We start from the raw sequence: 24,433 nt of genomic DNA on the forward strand, positions 1-24,433 counted from the left end.
CAACTAAATATTCCGGCCTAGTTTTATACAATTGGCTAATTGTCATTACTGTGAATTCCATTTGACGTCACCCTTTTTTTTACAGACTGGCTTATGTAAGGCATCCATTACCCGAAACTCATCCTGACAGAAGGTTTCAATCAAATTTTCCCAGTTAAGCCTTTTGGGTTTGTCTCCACGAACCAATTTAACTTGGAGTTGGTAAAAAAGGAAATCCGCCAGAATCCAATGAAACAAAAATCTAAATATTTTGAAGGGAAGAAACTAAGATAGTAGATTATATCAAGAATGAAAACTCAGTTCATTATAAACTCCTTTTTTATTGAGTTGTACAACTTTTTCTAAATGTTCCAATAAATTCGAAAAATCTAACCGTACAAAACATAATACAAAAAATAACAAAAGTTCGCTTATATTTATAAAAGTATTTCCATTTCAAGAAAGAGAGCTATCTAAAGAGATTTTTCTACTTAATTTCTTATGTCTTTTGTTCATCGAGAAGTGTTTGTTGTCTCTTATAAAAATCTACTTGTACATTTTCTTTCGGTTTCTTTACTAATCTACTAAAAACTACGGAAAAAAATATTTTTGAGAGATTAAAATGAGGAGATTGCCGAAATATATAATCACTGACAAGAAAGCAACTAGAAATAATTACAATAAAATCACTTTACATTAAGGAAAGGAACAGTTAAAACAAACTACGTTGGAGTAAACCATACTGGGAGGATCCAAAAATATGTCACTTTACAAAGTCAAGGAAAAATTACTTTAGGCGGCAAAATCTTAAATATAACATTAAAATATAGAGAAGGAACACGATTTTTACAAACTAACAAATCTCTAGGAAAATATAAGATACTCAGTGGTCGAACATAAAAAAAACGTAAATATCCAGAGTTAGCAAAAGTGTGCACTAATGGAAACGACGGGAAATATACAAACGCAATTCGGGGCAGGTGGCAACCTATTTTACGTGGCTGATAAAATATGCTCTGCGTAAAGGAATGCTTAGACAAGAAAAACGGATTGCATCCCCCAAGGTTTCTTTATTCAAAGAAGTCTCTGGGAAGGCTAAAGAGATGAACACGTTAGAAAACAGTCAGGACTTAAATTGAAGCCAAGTTTGGCTTGGAAAACTGGAATATGCGGCATGCAACCCCTCTGTTCTGAATTGTGGCGATTAAACGGAAGAAATTCTTCCTAGGCCACCACACGAACGAGAAAGATTGAGAATTAAGATACAAATAGGTGCAATCGTTGCACCGCCACTAATCCAAAATATATAATCATTATCACTCACAACAAAATAAGCTTCCAATCGCCACGATCCTCAACTGAACGTCATATTTCCTATCGTTTACAATAAGCCATTCCAATTCAAATCCTCCTCCCACTAAAAGCAAAGTCGTTTCAATGTTTTCCGGCGCAAATTCTTTATACTCGCACGACTTCCAACTGACGTAGATCCCGACCGCATAGTTTGGCCATCATCCTTCGATGGTGAGCTTGGTTCGTACAACTTACACTTCGTTCCGGGATGATAGTCGCACAAGCATTCGAAGCAGAATCGATAACCACATGAAAGTCCCGAGCATTCGGCATATTGTGATGTTTCCGCCTCAGACGCTAGAATCGATGCTGAATCGCATGACATCGACTTACCGAAGCGCATTCGCTGAGATGTGAGACCGTTGTCTCGTGCTGATAGCGGAAACGTGGAGGACACGAAAGGAATTTTATTGAACATTTCAACGGGAGCGGTCTGATAATGATGACCGCCCATAAAGGTCGAAGAAGGAATTTTAGAAGCGTTCGAGGTTGAATGGAATGTTTCGCTTAATGAACGGATGTGAGTTGATTTATTTGTACTTGTTCCTAATGAGTTATAGCTACTGTTATTGTTGTTGTGATGATCTGTTTGTAATGTTAAAGCGTTATATATTCGACTGGACTTGTTGCAACGTGGACATTTGAGGAGTTTTTCATTTGGCGCTAGTGTTCGGACAACCTGTAAGAATAAAATAGAGAAATCGATTATCTTGAAATACCAAATACAGCCTTGGTCAAAAGTACCACACTACACCGTAAAAATATTGATTGCTGCAGGTTATGCCGAACATGGTATTCGGACGGGCTAAGCGTGTACAGATCATGTTTTAGAGGCAGTGGATCTGGCGAGAGATGAACTGAAGCAACAGCCCAGAGATGACCCTACCCGCAATGGAAAAGGTGACAATAAGACCCGAAGCCAATGTAAAACAGCATACGCCAAGGGCTACGTGGTTAAGGGAAAACTTAGTCTCCTTGGAAACCTTCAGTTTCAGTAGGACTCTTACCTGGTGGTCGTGCCAGCCAAAGTGAATATTTTCCCCTCAAAACTTGGGAGACCAAGAAACGAACATAGAATGCCGACTACCGGAGACCAGCAAAGAAACTGAGGTCCGCTGGAGTGCTGCTCAAGATTTAACGCCAGAAAATCAACCACATACTGACCAAGACTGCCAAGAATTAGGCGGCCGGTACCCTGAACGAGCGATTGTCGGCCTTCAAAGGCAATCGATCTCAGAATAAGGTGAAACATTGAGCATCACCTGGATGGCAAGGGGAAACAGGGCGATGGATCCAAACCAAGAAAACTACATGCAGTAGTATATGTACTACCGGGTGAAGTACGAGGTAACTAAATGGCGCGCGTGTTGATGACCCCTAGATGATTTTCATGTTTATATTTCCCCATCCCCCGCATCACATAAACCGCACTAACACCAGACAACAAAAATGCCGGAAATTGTTCACGCGCAAGTGATTGAAGAACGTCGAACTTGCGCAATGCTTTTCTTCTACCATACAAATTCAAGCAATGGACTGAGAGACGAATCTCCCGTATCTGGTCTTCCTAATTCACTCCTTTGATTCTTCCAAGGTGATCGACGAATATCAACTCATAGCATGCGACTTTATCTGTTTGTGTGTCGCTCAAGATTGTCCCATAAAATGAGATTCGCACAAGAAATCTGGTAGCCGTAGATCCACATGGATAAAGACTCAGTAAGATTTGGGCCATTCTTCCTTAAAGCTCCGGGACGGAATCTTCTGGTAAGACCCTGGAGTTGCTGGTCCATACATACTTTCTTACCAGGGAAGAAGACTGTAAGCAGAATCTTACTTGAAAAGTTTGCAGCCCCACTTGTCTTTTTCTTTTTCTATAGCCTTTGTCCCGTTCCCAAGCGGAGTCGGCTCGTCGTGCCATTTTGCTCTATCAAATGCCTGATCTGGGCAAAATCGTGAGTCCTTCAAATCCCCATACAGAGTATCAAGCCACCGTTGTTTCGGCCGGTCTTTTGGTCGCTTATCATCAACTTCGATGTTCAGACCATTCTTGGTAAGTGAATTCTCGTTAACACGAATTACCTGACCACCCCATCGAAAACGCCGCCTACCTCCAAATTTTTGCACGATAGGTGCAATCCCATATCGATCGCGAATATCCTCATTTCGGATGTGATTAAACTATGTCACAGCAGTAGTCCAACGCAACATCTTTGTCCCCATTATCGCAAGACCCCGTTCATTGTCTTTTATAGTCAGCCAACACTTAGAGCCATAGAGGGTGACATGGGGGGCAACATTGTAGTAAATTTTAGATTTGAAACGTTCGTTGCTACGTCGATCGTAAAGAACATCAGTTGTGGAACACGACTTCATCCAAAGCCACCTAATGGACACCTGACATTCCAGGGGATTGGCTTTGTACTCGCTTCTCATAGCGCAAACACAGGACAATTTGAGGAGAAGTTAGACGGTATAGTTGCGGACGCTAGAGATCACAGCAATAAAATAATTGCCGGTCATTTTGACGCATGGACCTCAGGGTGAGAGAGCCGAATGACAAACACCAACGGCCAGATTATCATCGAAAGCTGTGCGTAGCTGGATATTGAATTAGCCAACGTTCGATGCGCGCCTACCAGATAGAGGGTTAAGTCCAATCGTTGAACTGACATCCCTTAGTACTACTTTGGCGGGGATCTAGCAGTTGAATGAGCACTACATATACCCATTGCGACCACCAGACCAACAAGCAACAGTCGAGGGCACAATAAAAGTGGAAAAAATATGATAGTTGGTTGGCTCACTGCGCCTTTTGAGAAGGAAACATTGCTGGCGGCGCTAGAGGAAATTCATGACCAGAAGGAAACGCACTGGAAAAGGTGAGTTGTTCGTGGAGTTGTTTGCCACCGTGTCACTGAGTCGTGTAACGCTAAAAACAAAATATTAGCGGAATCGGGAAATTTCAACGTCCGAAGGTAAGATTATCTCATATGTGAGCAAGGAGACTTTGCTGAAAGAGCGAAGAAGCGAGGAACAATACCAAGATCTTCCCAGTAGCCTCAAAAGGATCATACGGGGAGCAAACGGAATTACTATTAGCAATTACACGCTAAGGGAAACACGGATATGTTAAGCGCCGCCTACTGCCATGTGGTAATCAAGACATATAAGCAAAAATCGCCCCAAGGAGAGTGTCCGCGGATCTTGTTACAAATGATTACAACTCTTTTTCCGCAACAGGATGAAAGTGAACCTCGATCAACGGTTCAACACAACATCTCAATCTCAATCCCCGGAGTTACCGAGGAGGTAGGAGGACGTATTATGGAGCTCCGGGATAAGACGCGATCCCGAATAAATTTGGCTGCTAGGATCACGTCGTACTTGATGGAAGAAATATTTCTCGCTCAGTGGAACAGGCAGAAGTGGGCTCTATTACTGAAGCCCCAAAAACCGCCTGAAGTGCCCCTGACATCCTATCTTTTAGGGTATAGAGGATAGCGTTTAAGCTAAGGAGGATATTAGAGTGGGTAACATATAAAACAGTATAGATTTTGTTCGGGAGGCGTTAGCTATTGATTAGTGCTTCGAGGTGGTGACACTAGAGCCAAGAATCCCTTAAATTCGGCGATTAAGATTAAGGGTGCCTTAGCTAAACTGGATGCAATTAGTTACTTAGCTCGGTTAATCGAGAATTACCTGTCGAAGGGCTACTCTAGTAGGGAACGGACGACGAGTCCCTACCGATGGTGTGGAACATATTAGAATACTTGACCTTCACGTACCAGAGGAAGCAACGTTAATTGTTGTTGCAGGCAACCTGGCGGTAGTAGTAGTTGCAAAGCGCAGCAAGGATGTAGAACTTTATGGAAGTGAGACCATTCATGCCATTAAATCATGGTTACGAATGCTTAAACTTTAAGCGGTCCTTATTGCCGCAATGCTCCTAAGATCCGGGTTGGGGATCACGAGTCGCGTCACGATTATTAAATACCTGGGACTACATACGAGAGAATGCAACAAATGCTAGTTCTAGTTGTCGCAGGGTGCAGGAGTGGTGAAATTCAGTCACCCGAAGGTCCACCCCACCCCCCTCCCCGACGAAGACGACTATGGTTTCGTGCCAGGGCAGAGGCAAATCATCAGACGCTGTCTCACCTCTGCCCTGGGAGCAGCCGTCTTCGTCATTCTTTTACTTTTTGAACCTCGGATGTTAAACTCAAAAAGAGGAGTCCGTGGACCATAAAGAGTGGGAGCAAGTTGCTCTCCATTTAGCCCGGTCCAGCATTAAGTGGATGCGGACTTAGGACTCCCCAATTCCTAAAAAAGTATCTAGCTCCGGCCAAGCTTTGGTCCGAACTGTGGGCGGATTTACGTTGAATATAATTCGCACACTTGTCGTGTTTTGCGAATTATAAAAGATAGCGTATAACATCTGCGAGCCGCTTCGGACACGCTGCTCCCAGGTGAACCAGCGTCTGATGAGCTGCTCCTGCCCTGGTATGAGACCGTAGCCGCCTTCGTCCCTCTTTTACTTTAAGCTAGAATTTCAGCGTTACAAGCTGGGCATTCGGGATTTAAGTGAGCTAAGAGCGCGGGACTCTGAGAAACACTTCCTTCCCTTTTGCAGCACTATGCTTATGTACTCTGGCACTAGTAGTGACACTAAATCCGAACCAGGTATGGGATTGCTGCCGAAGGCTTCCATATGACATGTTCTCATGAAATGGGAAGCAATCTCTGGTAGAATATTAACTGTGAGTGTTACGCACCACCAGGCATGTCGGTAACTGACGAGAAGAAGGTTTCTAGGAGCAAATGAATGTAGTCCAGGAGATGGCATTGCAATCATGATAAATGACAAGATGAGATCTGATAATACCTAACACCTAGGACCCAAGAGGTCTTGGGGATTATGGTTTGTAGCTTTCTGCAACTTCCACCGCCTCATCATTGGCGGAACATTGTTCGAGTGGAGTGTGCCATAACGTCAGTCGGGTTTCAACTGATGGGCACCATGCATTTCATCAGATCGACAATATCGCGATAAATAGTAGATTTAAAAATTGGTTTCCGGTTATGCAACAAAAGTGGCGCTGTCATAAGTCTCGAGTGAGATCATCATTTGACGGTTACCTGCTTTCGACAGCACTAACAAGAAGTATAATTGGAGTGCTCTGCGCAAAGGGAGCAATCCAGAGAAACGAGGTAAAATCCTAGAAGACCGACACATCTTGAAGGGAGATCTTCGTCGACGATGGAGCCAATTACCCGTAAACGTGTCGACCAAAAGGCGCGAGTGGCAATGGATAGGACACACATTAAGAAAGGACAACTCTATTGTTCGGTATACCATACAATGGAATCCACTATCGCAGATTGACCGACAAATGTTTCGCCCTAGGCATAGGACAGTTGAGGAAAGACCTGGAGTAAGCTGAAAAAAATTGGGTAAACCGACAATGCAATGTGGTAGACGCGCTATCCCTATTTAGGAGACAGCACCAAACATATATACTACTTTTGGCCAAGACAATAAACACAATTTTGAACAATACCTTGTATGAAAATTCGTATTTCAAACTTACCTTCTGATTTTCATGAAACTTCCTTTTCGATGGACTGACCGGCGGCGAACGATTTATCTCGCCGGGTCGCTTTCGATCTATCCTGAGATTACTCTGATTAAACGGAATTTTCCGAATGATACAATCGCTTGCAATTTCAACCGATTGTTCCTTGCGAGCGTCTAGTTCTCTCGCCTCGAAATGCCCGTCATTCTCCTTCAATGACTTACAGTTTTCTAAATAATGGATGACCTGATCCCACGCCCATCGACTCGATTTCACTGCCTTTCGCCATGACTGCGACACCTCGCACATATTTGCTAGATCCTGCGGGGAAAGATTACGAAATATCTGATCCAATATTAAACTGTAGTTTTCCAATTTGGCGATGATATTCAAATGAGTGTTGCCCCCGTAGTATTTGCAACGGCGTTTGAACGTATTCGAAAGAGTATGAGCTAATTTCCGCTTTGTTGCCGCTCGACGTTGCAAAGGATTATACTTCGAAGGAGTTCGACGTATCATAGGGTAGAGTATTTCCAAGCGTTCATGATCCACCGAGGTAGGTTTGATTTTCTTAGGTGTTCGGGGAAGTGGAATTCGTGAAGTCGAAGCCGTAGGTGGTCCAGAACCTGCTACAGGAGGCGAAATACGTGGAGGTGACATAGATTTCGTCTCACATACAATCGTTTTATTCAAAGCCAAATCAACTGACGACTCTATATCGTAGTTTGCCGAGCTCGATACTTCCGTCTCAGATACCTCTACACTGTCTTCATGAATCGTACTAATTTCCATGTCATGGCAATCATTATTTATATTTAAAATATCCTGAAATCCCTGAGATCCAGTTTCAGTCTTATCTTTTTTCGTTGTTTTACTTGTGCCATTAGATGAGATGCTGATGGATTTATCCGCCGTTGGTACCGGCGATCGATCTCCACTATTGCTCTCATCGCTCCACATACTAAATTGTCTTTGCAACGGTGCCCTCGACGATGATAATTGACGGCGCGACAGTTCACGATCATGTAATACTGTGCTAGTAACTGAATAGATCTTCCTATATTTACGACTAGCCTGTTCCGAGCTGACATCACAGCCACTATCAATGCTTGGCTTCGACGTAATAGAAGGCAACGGTCGAATCGAGTCATCCCAATCATCACTGTCGTTGGTTTCGGAGTTAAAGCTGGAAAAACTGGCCCTATCAAAAAACCAAATGCGCTATTTAACAATTAACTCCCACAAACCGCAAAAGAATGGAAATTACAATAATAAGTTCATTTACCTTACAAAACTCTCTGCTAAACACTTTTTCGTACTGCTCGTTGCCGTAGCCGTCACCGGTATCCTGTTCGTTTCTATAGGAGGAGTCGTTTTCACCGTCGACGACGAGAACAAATCTTCTTTCACCTCCGCCCTCAATAACTGCTCGAACTGCGAGTCCGAAAATGTTAACAACTTTTTCACCGACGCCGGCTTAACATCATAAATTCCAGTCGGTGCTCCTCCGTAATTGTAATTCAAATTACTTGATTTTGGGGTACTGGCACGTAATAAATTGGAGCTCGAACTAGACAACGGAGTCCGGCTCCCTCGAGGTGCACTCTTATCAAAAATCGGTGAAATATTCGTGCTTCCGGGACTGTTTTCATTCTCGATGTTATTCGAAATGAAGTAACAATCAAGGTCAGGAGCTGATGCTAGCTTTTTACGAAAGGATTGTCTTTTCGAACGGAATTTAGTTGACTTCCTGGGTGTTGTCCGACTACTAGATTCACTTTGAGCACTCGGTGCACATGGCTCCTCCTCGACACGAGGTTTCTTCGGTGTACTTTCGATATCTTGAAAATTCAAAATTGCTACTGCACTTCGCTTTGTTCCAGGCGCATATTGTTCATCTTTTGGCGTTGTGATATGAAAGTTGCAGATGTTTCTTATATTTTCAGTGACTGGGGTTAGTTTTACAGTGTCCGGAGCAATTGCCTCTCCATATTCTGAGATTGTACCAAGATTAGTGCTGCTACATGATAGAGAACGTTGTGGGGTTGAAATTTCCGGTTTGATGTTTGACGAAATTATTGATGATGTCGATGATAATGATGAAAAGTTTGGAGTATTATTCAGTGTAGTAAAGTAACCACTGTCCGCTATCAGACTCGTATCAGGCGTGTTCAGGTCTGAGCAATTTTTCCCGCCACGATGTTGTTGAAAAGCTTGCGGAAAGCTATCGCCCAAACTGGAGCCGTCGCACGGCTCCATTTTTTAAAAGTTTAGTATTTTATCTGTAAAAGAAAAATAAATTTTACGATTAAATAATATTCACTCATTTCAATAAATTGGGAAATTCAAAAGATGCAAAACAAAAGCAATATCGGCACTGCATTGATAAAATCCCGAGCGAAACCGCCTCTCTGACAAATATACTTCGGCAAATCATAGCGTAAACTACGCCCCTCCTCAACAACGCATATGCGCCACCGCTGTCGATTCATGGCAATATACTTTAGCTACTTCCGGAGTTTTCCGACAAGCGTTAAAATGTGACCGAAAACCCTGAACTCTGGGCACTAGCTGCCCCCTAATTTCAACTAACATTATCTAAACAAAAAGAAATTCGTCGTAAACAACTAAACACCGAAAAGAAAAAAAGGATTCAACTCCCAAAATGGCGGAACACATCAGGATTAGGACTGAAGCTCCCAGCGAAACTGTTGCAGCGTCGACCTCCAAAAAAGGGACCGGATTCAAAGACGGATGCGAAAACCTGGAGGAAAGTGGAACGGCAGAAAATAAACGATCATAGGAAGATGAGACCGAAGGTGATTGTCATTTCCAAACGAGGTGAAGGATCATATGCTAACATTCTCAGGAGAGTGAAGGCAGACCCCGCTCACCCCCAACTCACCAACTTGGGAGACAATATCAGCCACATTAGACGGTCCTATAAAGGAGATCTTATGTTGGAGCTCAAGAAATCCAAGGATTTAACCGCAACTAAATTCTTGAGCCAAATCGGAAAGTCGTTAGGACAGGAAACCGACATAAGGACTAGCAGGCCAGAGATCACTATAATCTGCGAAGATATAGATGAAATCACCACGAAGGAGGTTTGCTAAGCGCTGGATGTCGTCGAACTACAAGAGTTAGCGGTGAGACGCTGAGGAAAGTCTACAGAGTAACACAAACCACCATCATCAGCAGTAGAGACAGCACTCAAAGTGTTAGCACCAGGGACAGTAAGAAGGCTGGATTATGTGTCGTCTTAGAGAGCAGATGGCGTTAAAACGATTCCTTGGCTTCCGTCACATTGCGAAAGCATGCGCTAGTCCAAATAACAAGTCGAAGCAATGCAGGACATGCGGTATGGAAGGCCATATTAGCAAGGACTGCGGAGCTGACCCAAATTGCCCACTGTGCAAAGGGAAGAAGAGTGTGGATCATCGAATCCACAGGACATTGGCTGACCATAATAGCAGGCGATTTTAATGCGTGGGCTCTTGAATGGGGCAGCCGGACATAAGTGAGTGCCGCTTTAGCCAGTAGAGTCACTTAGCATGTCAGTAAAGACTATACTCACAGCGACCACCAGGCATCTGCATGGAAATCAAGGGATCGGATCGAACTCGAAAGAGTTCTCGCAGAATGCCGTTTCCGGGAAAGGAGGCTTTGCCAGAGGCTCATTGGGAAGCCTGATAACGATGGTCGAGAGGTGACACAAATGCAACTACGAGGCCGCCTAAAAGAAACCATTCGGAGGAGCAAAACGAACTACTTCAAACAGCTGTGTGACCATGCCGACATAAACCCTTGGGACGATTCCTTCAGGGTGGTAACGAAAAGGCTGTGGAGAACACCCCAGATTACCTGTCCGTGCCTCTTTAAACAGATTATTACCATTCTCTTCCCTCACCACGAAAATAGGAAAAGGCAAACGGTTGCCCAGCTTGATAAGGGCATAATACCTCCAGTAAATATGAAGGAGCTGCGGAAAATATATGGTAGGATCGGTGAAAACAAGGCCCCAGGTTTGGATGGCATCCACAACCGAGCTTTGACTACACCTTCGAAGCGTTCCTAAAAGGAATATTCCCTGCCCAGTGGAAAAAGCAAAAGTTGATGTTGCCTCCGAAACCAGGCAAGTCACTTGGAAACCCAGCATCGTATCGTCCTATCTGCCTGCTGGATAAAATAATAATAATAATAATCGTTGGCGCAACAATCCATGTTGGATCAGGGCCTTGAAGTGTGTTAGAGCACTTCACTCAAGACCGTAACGGTACACTAGGAGGCAATGTGGTCAGCATTGCGCTCGCCCGAGATTATTACCCTGATTTGACTCAGGTACTCATTGACAGCTGAGTCGACTGGTGTCCGACGTCAAATCACGATACAAATTCCACTGCCACCAGCGAGATTTGAACCGCGACCTTCCGTACGACAGCCTTGCGCTCTAACCACTCAGCTATCCGGACACTGGATAAAATGGGAAAGATAAAGGAGAGAGTCACCTACAAAAAACTCCTACCCATCGTCGAAGCCAACAATGGTTTGTCGGAACGCCAGTTTGGACTCCAACATGCTCACTCTACAGTGGACGCAATTAGCATGATAATAAACCTGACAAAAGGCACACCGATTTCTGGCGACTGATGAGCCGTGCTGGCGCTGGATGTCAAAAACGCATTCAACTCGGCCAACTGGAACAGAATTAAACAGGCGTTGACCGACATAGATGTCCCCGGGTATTTAGCGAATTTGGTGGAAAACTACCTCCCAAAGAGTTCCTTGTCATAGCCGAGATATCGGGAATATGTTGTGGAATATTATGTATAGTGGGGTGCTTGCTCTTCCCGTCCCAGAGAGGACTACAATTGTCGGTTTTGCTGATTACCTAGCTGCGGTTGTTACAGCAAATCACCCAGAAGATGTGGAGGTCTACGCGACGGAAACAGTAAGAGCGGTAAAGTCCTGGTAAGAAAGAGCCCGGCTGAATTTGGCGGAAGCGGTCTTAATAACCAACCGCAGGAAAAGTAACACTGTGAAAGTGGAAGTCGGCGGATATACGGTCGTATCAAAGCCAGCTATCAAATACCTGGGGGTGATAATTGACACCAAACTGAGCTTTAGGGAACACTTAGAATATGCATGACAAAAGGCAGCCAATGCCACCGCGCAATGGTGGGCCGAAACACAATCGGAGGTTGCTTCTATCCGGAGTGGTGCGTTCCAACCTGCTCTAATCGTCAACTGTGTGGACAAAGGCGCTTGCAAACTCTCAGAGACGGAAGCAGGTGAACTCAGTTTACCGGCTGATAGTTTTGAGGCTTTCCAGTGCTTTCAGAATCACATGAGATGAGGCAGTATTGGTGTTGACAGGGATGATCCCCGTCGACATTCTGGCGAAAGAAATGAATGTGCTCTACCATGCAAGACGTATGAAGGAACACACAGAGCGTAGAAATGCAGCAAGATCAGAGTCGCATGATCTCCGGCAATGCAGATGGTCGGTGGACGCACAGACTCATTCCCAACATTAGAGTATGGCTTGAGCGGAAACATGGGGAGACCAACTACCACATTACCCAGTTCCTAATGGGACACGGCGGTTGTTATATTGGGAGTATCTACACCACTTTAGATTGTATGATTCTCTGTATTGTCCTAGATGAATTGGCATACCGGAAGATCCAGAGCATGTGATGTTTCACTGTCTAAGATGCGCAATGGAAAGGAGGAACCTACATCAAGTGCTGGCCAGGAGCGTGAGCCCGGAGAACTTAGTTGCGGAGATGCTGAGGTCCGAGAAGAACTCGTTTACGGTTTGCTCCGCAACCGTACAAATACAGGGGAAGTTTCTGAGGGATCAAAGAAGGAGGAAGTCAAACGGAGGACAAGGGCGAATGCCTAAGGGCAAACCTACCCCGCAAAGTAATACCTAAATGGTGGTCCCGCGGGGCTGGGCCTGGAGAGATTGGAAGTGGTTTTTAGTAGGTGCGAATCACACACGCGCCCATTGTAGCTTCACACAAACGGTGGAGCTGGTATGGACGTGTCTTGCTAAGTTTTCCTATCTCCGTGTACGAACAGAAAAAAAGATATACAAATTGATCGATGCCTGCGAGGCTCGCCCATTAATGCAGATAGGGAGAGTGTGATGACTCGTCAGACTAAGAACCTTGGTTTTGTCGGTGTTTATCTTCAGTCCAACTCTGCATGCCTCTCTCTCCAAATGCAGAGCGATTTGCCAAGATCTATGGCCAGTGAGAGAGCAAACATATGTCATCAACATAGTTGAAGTGTTTGAAGAAAGCAGTCACAATCCACTGAACTACTTCACATGCTCCGCACAAGGCAACATGAAGAACGTCACCGATAACAAGAAAAAATAATATCGGTGACAAGATGCAACCCTGGTGGACTTCGCTTTGGACCTCAAAATCCTCTAAAGCTTTACCTCGCTGCAGCACGTGACACTTTCCACCATCATATATCGCTCTGATAATAGCTACCTATTAGTTTCTCTGGAATGCCCCTCCTGCGCAGAGTACTCCAGATACACTCTGTTCATGCTATCGAAAGCTTTCTCGAAATTGATGAAGAACAGGTGACGATCCAAAGTGATGGGTAAAATGCAGCGATAGGATCGGCCCTGAACCAAGGCATCAACGGGACTGAGGTGACACTGGGTTTCTTCTCAAAATCGTAGAACGACACTCGTTTATCATCCAAGTAACTTGTTTTAACGAAAAAGGATATATGCAATTAAAATATACCACGTTCCACATTGACGTTGTGTCGAGTATTCATAGTTTGAACGTGTCTACCCTGATTATAAGATGATGAGCAACTACAGAAAATTCTCCAGCTACCGAACACATCCTTAGATATCCAACCTCCTCCTGTACAACACATACATTAAGGTCTGCTGCGATACATCCAGGATCGCAGAAAGGGAAAACCGAACCTGGGGAAGAATGGTCATATTGGACAAAGAGGACTATGAAAACTGGAAGAAGGATAAGCTAGAGAATGGACCGCACAGAAGACTCAAGACCGATCCTCTACAACAACCCGAAAAAAATGGACAGATTTATTACGTAAGGTCACCACGATCGATATGGGGTTGGACCGAATTCACTTGCCAAGATTGGTCTGAATATCGAAGTCGATGATAAGCGACCAAAAGGCCGGCCGAAACAATGGTGACTTGATACGCTGGATGAGGATTTGAAAGACTCGCGATCGCATCCAGATCAGGATTTTGATAGAACCAAATGGCGAAACCAATCACGACGAGCCGAAATCGCTTGTGAACGGGACAATACAAGTGTGTTCTCTAAGATTCTCCAATTCATTGGAGACATCGGAGACGACGAGATCACAGAATGTTTTGAGGTCAAGGCTTTTTTTCAATGCCCCGATCGAAGAAGAAAGAAGCTCTAGAGCGGATATGCTACATCAACAATAAGAAAGCCCACAATCCTCGCTTTACAAGCCCATCAGGAGACGCATTGATGAAAACAATTATAACAGCAGTTCCACCGGCGAGGCATGTACGCGGGGGGAAAAGAGTGAATGTCACTTTCATCTCACATAAAACCTTAAAAAGTATGATAACAATTGGTCTTTTCGAGGAAGAAATTCACTACTTACGTGATCAGAAAACACGATCTACCTGAATCAATAGGAGAACATTGTGGAGCAGCGAGGAAGATAAACTACAGAAGGAAACAACAGTGATAGAAGGCGCTAAAAAAGGACAAGTAGATTCACAAAGTAATCCTCTAGATCAAAGAGTATGCTGACCACTATGAGGAAATGAAGTTCCACCTATAGAAGCTATTGACACAAATTTTCACTTGATGTGCCTACAGACTACCATTCGAAGAAACAGAGCATGCAATATCCTATTCCATAAGTATCCAAGGGAGAAGAATCCATCCCATTACGTTCAATACGATGGTTAGTTTGCAAAGTAATTGAGGAGATGCTTAAGTCAAAACGAATTGCCAGAATCGACGAATTCTGAAGGATACTATGACTATTCACGGATAGAATTTCACTCATCCGACTGTGGTGGTCGGATCGCTTGATTCGAACCGACGAGAAACCTGCAAGAAAAACAATAAGAACATAATCTATGATAAGAGATGATGGGATAGGCCCTGTCTTCGGAGGATCGATAGCAATGAAAGAAATGTCTTGGGGAAAGGTGAATACAAGAACGGGGTGGAAATTCTGAAAACCTCCTAATGTGGTTTCGACCCTTAAATTGTCCTTAATTGACCTCCGATTTACTTGGCAGTAAAACGGACTTGGAACTATCGGTATCTGGGAAAATTGTTCTCAGAAAACCAAAAGACGAAACTGTCACATCCCTTCGGAGGAAGGGGGAAAATGCAACCAATTATATTGGCATCAGAACGAAACCTACTGATTCTAAAGAGCGTTTTCAGTACTATAAATAGAACATATTGAGCTATTTAACGTGGAATTGCCACTAGATGCTGCTGAACCACGAACTTGTGCCAATCCACCATCACACAGTCGAATGGAGATACTATTTGAATCCTTGCTAGTAGGCAAAAACTTTTAACAAAAGCCGGAGGCTGCTAGGATGATAATTTTACTGTCCGTTAAAAGGAGGAACATTTTCTCACCAAAACATCAAATTTTTAAGGAACAAATTCCACAACACCACAAAAATATTCGCCCAGAAAACGGGAACTTGATACGAAACACAAAATGGAAATAAAATTCAAAACTAATTCATCAGCTAGATCGTACCATCCTAAAAATATTATTCAGGTAGATTGATTTCAAATATTTCAATAAAAAAATATTTCTCGTTCCGAAAATTAATGTATGCCACCTCAAATCTTCCGTGGAACGGCAATATCGGGCCGATCCCTCATCATATCTGGACGGTCAAGATTTTATTACGAAGAAAACAGCCATTAGTATTTACCTGGTCCCAAACTTAATCAAAAGACAATGCGCTTTGAAAACTATTGGTAAAAATTAAAGGAGCAACAGAAATCTAGGCTTCGCTCAAATGATTAATTCATACTCGCGGCGAACTAGAGAGAAACTGATCTTTACTGAAGCAAGTGCTGAGCCCCTTAAAGATACTTAGATTGACCGGTAAAGAGAGAGATATTGCTGGTAATGCTTATATAATTTCGAGTCTTGTGCATTCACTTATAACCTTGACTTAGATCCAGAACACGAAAGGGCTAGCTAGTCGCTTCTCAAGCTTCCACGCGTCCTTCGCGAATCTCAACAACAGAGATATGTGGGGCTAAGCATAAGTTCTGATTTTTCATCCCCATTATCAGAATGTTAAGAATAATCTTTCGTCTCTTGAACTTCGGCCTTTCAACTCCAATAATCCATCCGGTGCCATACTCCGAAAAATCCACAATAAACAAATCAACTGCACACATTCCTCCGTCAAATTTAACAATTCCTCACACACTTCTTAGAACGACCAATTTAAATTTACTAATATCGCGTTCTAAATTTGCATAACCATTTAATTCTTTCAGATTTTTTATAGCCGCTATTACTATTGCCAACTGGTTCTCGTTCATTCAGAGCCAACTCAAACTTTCTATAGTCGATTTTGTGCATATAGAACTTTTTATACCTGGACCCCGGTGCGATTACGTTCATTTGAATGATCTCTTTGAAATGGTAAAAGATGCGCCGTGGCGCTTGGAGCAAAAAATTATTGCATGTATATCGGGGATTTGCATGAGGTCCAAGCATTTGTGTGAGGAATAGCGTATGCAAAGGAGAACTGCAGAATAGGTTCAATGTTAGTCATAGTTGGGTGATACCCGACTCTTATTCAGATCAGGTAGCCAGGTTTTTGGGCGAAATCATGTTTGCAGATTCGTTTTGTGCATTTCGTTGGTAGATGGAGATTGGTATTAAATATGAAGGCGCTGATTGGATAAGGTTCTTGATCCGGTTCAGAGCACACATGATACAGTAGATAATCTATATCGAGTTTGGTCTTCCCGATGGATCAATTCACCTTTGCTGGAGTTTTGATTATTCACATTAACGTATATCGATGCGGGTTGGGAAGGTCGCTGAACGTTGAAGATCAATCCTCAAAAGCATGCCATTATTTTGATAATCGGGCTCCCATTGTCTATCGATTCTAATACTTCAAGAATACCTGTGCGTCACGATCCTGATCCCCTGCTCTGAAACTTATCAATACAATTCCTCACAACACCTGTCATCCCTATAGCAAACCAAACACTATTGGATCAATTATTCCTCCCTATTGGATACGGAGCAGATGGTAATTGGTACGTGGCCATGATTGGAGATCAAAAGAAAACAGCAGGTGCACTTCAAGGTCTACATTATCCGCTAAAATGTGCACATGCAATGACGACATCGAGATCCTCTATACTCCCCGAATTCTCTACATGACCAAAAATCCCAACGATATAGTTTGCATATTATAAGACGAGAGTACTCTGAAGAGAACTCATTTATTATATTGCAATGTACTTATAAGCTTTGTAAGAATTAGTAAAATTGCAATCTTAATGTTGAAAATTTCTGGTGTACGACAAAACGGCAATATTTGTAATAAGCGAGAAACAAAGATGTCCTAGCCAATTACATATCACATTGGAGAAAAAGGATCAAACCTTTATTTACTTCGCTTCGATGGGTCAAGACTTTAAAGCAATTTAAAACTACTAGTTGTATCTGGCAACTTCGTTTTTTCTTGTTTGACAGATAAAAAATCAATTTTATTAGGATAGATGTGTTGTATCAAAAATTATTTGAAAACAAATAATTCTGCAATTTTACTACAGCAAAATGAAGAATGTAACACAAGATTATAAAAATGTAATACAAGCTCGAAAAATAATAATAATAATCGTTGGCGCAACAATCCATATTGGATCAGGGTCTGGAAGTGTGTTAAAGCGCTTCATTCAAGACCGTAACGGTACATCTGTACAGTACAGTAACACTGTAGGACCGAGATTATTACCCTGATTTGACTCAGGTACTCATTCACAGCTGAGTCGATCTGTATCCGACGTCAAATTACGATACAAATTCCACTGCCACCAGTGAGATTTGAACCGCGACCTTCCGCACGACAGCCTTGTGCTCGAAAAAAGATGCTAAAAATGACGCTTTCATTCTGAAAAGTATAGGTACATCCCCAGACGACTGGAAAAGTCGATGAATATAATAATCGTTGGCACCACGATCCAATTGGATCTGGACCTCGAAGCGTGTTAGAGTACCTCGTTTAAAACCGTAACGATACACTGTTGAAAGACGAACATTCAAGCAGGTTCCAAGCAAGCAAAAAGGATAGAATGGCGATCATCATTTCAAGCACGGGTAGTACGTCCTATGCAGACATAGTAAGAAGAAGTAACCCTGATCTGTGGGGGGAGAACAAAAGGAAGATATCATGATGCACTGAACCGAAGAGCGCAAAGCCGATGGTTTCCGCAGCCAAATCAAAAATTTACTTGGGGAAGTGCTACCGTACGTGGTCAAAAAGCATGAGATTAGCAAAGTTAGCAACATTCGAAATTTATTTATTTCGAATGTTGTTAATACGCCACGAGAAGGGAGATCCAACGGTGGAAAAATTAGTTCATCTAGTGGCCTTTTCATCGCCGACGTATCTACATTGTTTTTTCCAATTTGATCTACATTGTCTTTTTCTAATTTTATCTATATTGCCTTTTTCCCATTAATTTAACGATATTATTAATTAAAAATATGAATAAAAAGTTTTAATTAATTTTTTTTTTCTTTCGTACGGGCATTTGGGGTGCGGTCTGCCGTCGTCAAGTTAGGGAATTAGGGTCTGTTCAAATTCGGTACAGCCGCGTCCTCGACCCATCTCGCATCGTTTTAACTGTTGTCATGTCTCTAGACAACACAGACGCGGCAGGCCCATCGGACCCTCAAGTGACCGCCCTCGCGGTGCGCGTTTCCCATTGTAGGCCTGGATGAGGAGACCATCCTCCTGGTGGCAGACATTGTCGCCTACTATAATGTATAATACTAAAAACGGAGCTAACTAAGCGCCTACCGGTTAGTGAGTCAGCTAACCTGGATCACTTACTGGCAGATTTGACGTTGGGCGATCGAACTCCCAGCCAATTGCTTCGCGACATGAGGCAAATCGCTCTGGCTACGACGACTTCCGAAGAGCACCCCGGCGATCCCCTCGTGCGTCTCCAGCTATTTGGAGGAGCTGGCAGCTGCGGCTGGCAAGGTGCATAAGGTGCACGCGCGTCCCACGATAGCGGCCGTTCAGCAGCCTTCAGATGAATTAGGCGAGCTGAAGCGTGACATGGCCGCTCTGTGGCCAGCATGGCGAAGATGAGGGCGACGCTGGACGCTCAGCGTTCGGGCGGCAGGTGGCGAGTTCACTCGCGGTCTTCTACTCGAAGAGGGCGATCGGGTAGCAGGTCGTCAGGACAACCTACGAAATGGAGCATTTGTTGGTATCATCGCAGATTCGGCGAAAAGGCTGCCAGATGTACGCTCCCGTGTAAATTCGCGCCTACCTAAAAAAACTAGGTCCGCGGTGGATCCTGACGACAGCAGCGCCACGTCGCCTAAGAATTTATGACCCTCTCAGCAGGCGCAGTTATCTTGTAGATACTGGTTCGGAGGTTTCGGTTCTTCCCGTACCCCGGCACCATCAGCTATTCCCTTAACCTTTGAAACTTGCGGCGGCAAATTCCTCGCTTATTAACACCTTCGGGTACAGGCAAGTGGACGTGAGTCTTGGTTTGCGTAGGACGTTCCCGTGGCGATTTATCCTAGCGGATGTACGTTTCCCCGTTTTAGGCCGGGACTTCTTGTGTCACTATGGGTTGCTGATGGACTTGCAGAACAGGTCCCTTATAAACCCCACGACTAAACTTCGTCAAGCCGAATCTCATCTCACCCCAACAACAATCTCTCTCTGCTCCAAAAATTCAACCAGATTACTACCGAGTGTAGTCTCTCAAAGGTGCAAGCCCCAGAAGCTGGCTATTGCGCGGAAAGAATTCGAGCAACTTATGCAGCTGTTGGTCTTCCCCACTCCATATGGTCCCTAAGCCAAACGGCGAATGGGGCCCTGTGGGGATTATAGAAGTCTAAACGCACAGACTGTTCCTGACCAATATCCCATTCCACTCATCCGTGACTTTGCGCATCATCTCGCAAACCGCCGCATCTTGGATTTAACCAATACGTATCACCAAATCCCTGTAGCTCCAGAAGACACGGCAATATGCACATCCTTTGGACTCTTCGAGTTCACGCGGATGACTTTCAGGTTGTGCAATGCGGCGCAAACCTTTCAAAGATTCATTCACTCGGTCCTGCGAAACCTCGACTTCTTTTCTTGTATTTGGATGATGTTTCGGTCGTTTCTTCCTCAGAGTCTGAGCACTTAGCCCATCTCGAATACATTTTTCAACGTCTTCTTGAGGCCGGTTTAGTCCTAAACGTTGAGAAATGCAAGTTCCTCCAGACACAGATGAGATTCCTCGGCCACTTTATTTCCCCTGACGGAATACAGCTCGACCCAGACAAAGTGCAAGCGATTTCAAGCTTCCCGCGTTTGAAAATCGTGAAGGATTTGCGGAGGTTCTTGGACATGCTAAACTTCTATCGTCGTTTCCTGCCCAAGGTCGCCCAACACAGGCGGTTTTGAACGCGTACTTGTCTGGCCCCAAAACAAAGGACACACGAGAGATTGTGTGGTCTGAAGAGGCTGTTCGCGCGTTCGATAAATCCCGACAGCAACTGGCTGATGTTATATTCTTGGCATTTCCTCGACAAGATACACCCCTAGCCGTTTTTGTTGATGCCTCTCTCTCATAGTTGCTGAGGCTTTGTCACGTGTCTCCGAGGTTAATATCCCCGCCTCACTCGACTTCTCGGCTATCGTCAAGGCGCAGGAAGATGACGCAGTACTTCAGAGCCTCAAATCCAACTGCAAATATAAATTTCGAGAGTTGCCCATCTTCGGCTCGAACCTTTCTCTCTGCTGCGAATACTCGGAAAAGGAACCCCGGCCATACATTCCGCCCACCTTTCGCAAAGAAGTGTTCCACGCGGTTCACGACCATGAATAAAGACATCAACTTCTGGGCCAGAGAGTGCATCGCATGCCAGAAGTGTAAAATCACCAGGCATGTAAGAAAAGTAGTGGGATCATTTCCCCACACTGCCAAGCGGTTCCACACCATACACCTCGACATCGTAGGCCCTCTGCAAGACTCGCACGGTTACAGGTATTGCCTAACAATCATCGACAGGTTTACGCGGTGGCCTAAGGCAATACCTCTAAAGGACATTACGGTGCAATATTGTGTCGAAGCCCCCTGTCGAGAGTAGATCCCTCGCTTTGGTGTCCCTGCAATGATCATCACTGACCAGGGATTGCAATTTGAGTCCACCCTTTTCTCCGAATTAGGCAAACTCCTGGGATTCAAACGCCAGCGGCTTACCACCCGCAATCCAATAGGATGCTAGAACGTTCGCACCGGACGCTGAAAGCCGCCATTATGGCTCGCGATGATCCGTCCTGGACTCAGGTCTTGCCTCTTGTCCTACTCGGCCTGCGAACAACCCGCCGAGAGGAGTTTGCTGCCAGCCCCGCGGAGCTGGTATACGGGTAGAACCCAAAACTCCCAAGTGATCCGGTCTTCGACAGGAGATCGGGTCTCACAGACTCGTGATTGATGTGCCTGCTGAAAGACAACCTTCGCCACATTAAAGCCACACCTCCCACCCGACACTCGTCCGCACCTGCCTGCGCTCCCAAGGAGCTGGACACGTGCACACATCCGCATCCGCTCCTTGTGAGCATGCGGGGACCAAGCCATAAATGAATATATGAAGCAATCCACAAATGGGTTCGTATAGGCAAAAATAGGCGGTATATACATCTACAGTTGCTATACTCCTCCAAGCCTGACGTTGACTGAATTCGAGGACATGCGGAACATACTAGTTTTGGATACAAAAGGACGGAAACCAAAAGTCATCGCCGGTGATGTCAATGCATGGGCCACAGAATGAGGAAGTTCACTGACGAATGGAAGAGGGCGTTTTCTCTTGGAGGCTTTCGCGCAGTTAGATATCATATAGGCTAACGACGGACAGACTAACAATAATAATAATCGTTGGCGCAACAACCCATATTGGATCAAGGCGTTGAAGATTACAGTACCGTGTAGGAGGCAATGTGGTCAGCATTGCGCTCGCCCGAGATTATTACCCTGATTTGACTCAGGTACTCATTCACATCTGAGTCGACTGGTATCCGACGGCAAATCCAGATACAAATTCCACTGTCACCAGTGAGATTTGAACCGCGACCTTCCGTAGGACAACCTAGTGCTCTAACCACTAAGCTATCCGGACACACAGATTAATACTTAATGGAAAAGGGGGCCCGGTTCGGTTGTGGATCTGACCTTTTTTAGTCCTGCACTAACTCACGATATATCCTGGACCGTCAGTGAACAGTATATCCACAGTGATTACCAGGCAATAGTCATTGACCTGAAGAACAAGTCAAGCGGTTGGAAATCTGCTCGTCCAAGAATGCGGAAAACGTCAGGTTGGTCTGCGAAAACAATTGACGAGCAAACATTCACAGATGTGTGGCTGGACCAGGTAAACCCTCGGAAACACCCCTCCATATCAAGGAGTGTATTGCGAAGGCATGCGACTCATCGATGTGGAGACGTTATTCTTTCCCCAACAGAAGGCCCAACTGCTGGTGCAATAGTAATTGCCAGATTTCCGGTTGGTTTATCATCGGACCAGACGAACGGCTCAGAGAACAATGAGTAGGATTGACCAGGAGGTGAAGCAACGAGCTAACAAGGAAGCCCGAAGAAACCTGAAGCTGGGTATAGAGCGAAGCAAGAGGGACTACTTCAAGCAACTCTGCGCAGAAGAAATTTTTCCAGGCCAATATCATAGTTCATTATTGAAATACAGAGCAACTTATACACCCATTTCCAAAAAAAAGGCGTTTTTCTGCGTTTTTGTTGCCTAAACTTGGTAAACCATCTTCCTACAGACCGATATATCTATTGGACACTATGGGGAAAATGTTGGAGCGAATAGTCTACAGCAGGCTGCTCCTGGCTGTAGAAAGTCTGGGAGGCTTATCAGACCACCAATTCGGCTTCCGTACGGCCAGATCAATCGTCGACGTCATCAAACTGGTCACTGGCTTAGCTGAAAATGCAATGCACAGAAAGGGTGGCACTAACAAATATTGTGCTGTGGTTACTCTTGACGTGCAAAATGCGTTCTTTGGAACCTTATAAAGGATCATTGGCAGCGATTGGTATACCCAGTTACTTAACTGCGCTAGTCGGCAGCTATTTAACAGATAGAAGGCTTTGGTGCCACACAGACAATTCTATTCTAGGATGGCTATTGTGGAACATCATGTATAATGAAGTTCGCAACGTCCCAATACGATAGTGGGTTACGTCGATGACAGCGGTGATTGTTGTTGCAAAAGATCTGGCGGATGTGAAATCATATTCATCCGAAGCAATCACTGCTATAAAAAAGGGGCTGAAAATAGCAGGTCATGCACTCGCGGAGAAATAGAGAAAATAGAAAATAGAGGTGCTTATCACGAAGCGGCGTAAAGAAACCACTGCTCGTATCAGAATGGACAAGCACATCATCACTTTAAAGCCAGCAATTAAATACCTTGGAATGATGATAGATGTGAAGCTGAATTTCAGCAGCATTTAGAAAATGTTTGCATCAAGAGAGAGTGGTGCAGAGTGGTGAGATCAATACTGTTCTACGTATCACCGGGGGCGTGTCGACTGAGGTGAACCCCCTTTTTCCCCAAGACTTACTAATTGTCCAAAATTGTACGAAAGACAGCCAAATGTACGACATTTGAGATGAAAACCGTGAACTTAATTGCTGACAGCAACGTTATTCTCTCTCTGCATTGTCAAGTAATATCAGATTATTTATTTTTCACGTGATTGTGATTGTATAGCCTAGATATCATGACATACGGTTGTAATCTTGTCATCTGCCTTTTAAGGGTACCCTTAACCTGCACGTCGGGGGGGGTGCCAATCGAATCGTCTCCTAACGACAAGCATGTGGAGGATACTCTTTTAGTAGTCGTCAGCAGCCGACAGTTTAACTTGCAGAATGGTGCATCTTTGATCTTTTTTACGTCGTCTATAACGGATTCTTGACTGTTTAAATGTATTTCCAGGTGAAAGCACAAAAGGAATGATAGAGGAGACTTAGGCTACTAGAAATAACATTTGACACTCTACATGGCAGCTAAAATTGGCCGAGAAAACATTCATCATCAACGGCGCAACAACCGGTATCCGGTCTAGGCCCCGGTTGTGATTTTCGACCCTAGATGGGAAAAATAATCAACGGTCTCAAAATTGTAGTCTTTATTCTTCCCGTTTGACCAGTGCGGTTTGATGTTGTTGATTGGT

General features: G+C 44.3%; 1 protein-coding gene across 1 annotated transcript in view; it reads right to left on the minus strand.

Moving 5' to 3' along the window:
• Positions 1-300: 300 nt before the first annotated feature.
• The window catches only part of LOC119654796, a 31,759-nt gene continuing 7,626 nt past the window's right edge, over positions 301-24,433 (minus strand). Inside the window, exons 2-4 of the mRNA XM_038060345.1 lie at positions 8,194-9,190; positions 6,924-8,109; positions 301-2,011 (exon numbers count right to left, since the gene is read on the minus strand). Coding sequence (XP_037916273.1) covers positions 1,397-2,011; positions 6,924-8,109; positions 8,194-9,167 — 2,775 coding nt within the window. The 5' untranslated portion in view covers positions 9,168-9,190 and the 3' untranslated portion in view covers positions 301-1,396. The remainder of the gene's footprint in view (positions 2,012-6,923; positions 8,110-8,193; positions 9,191-24,433) is intronic.

This window comes from Hermetia illucens, chromosome 4 (genome assembly GCF_905115235.1).
Source record: "Hermetia illucens chromosome 4, iHerIll2.2.curated.20191125, whole genome shotgun sequence".
NCBI lineage: Eukaryota > Metazoa > Arthropoda > Insecta > Diptera > Stratiomyidae > Hermetia > Hermetia illucens.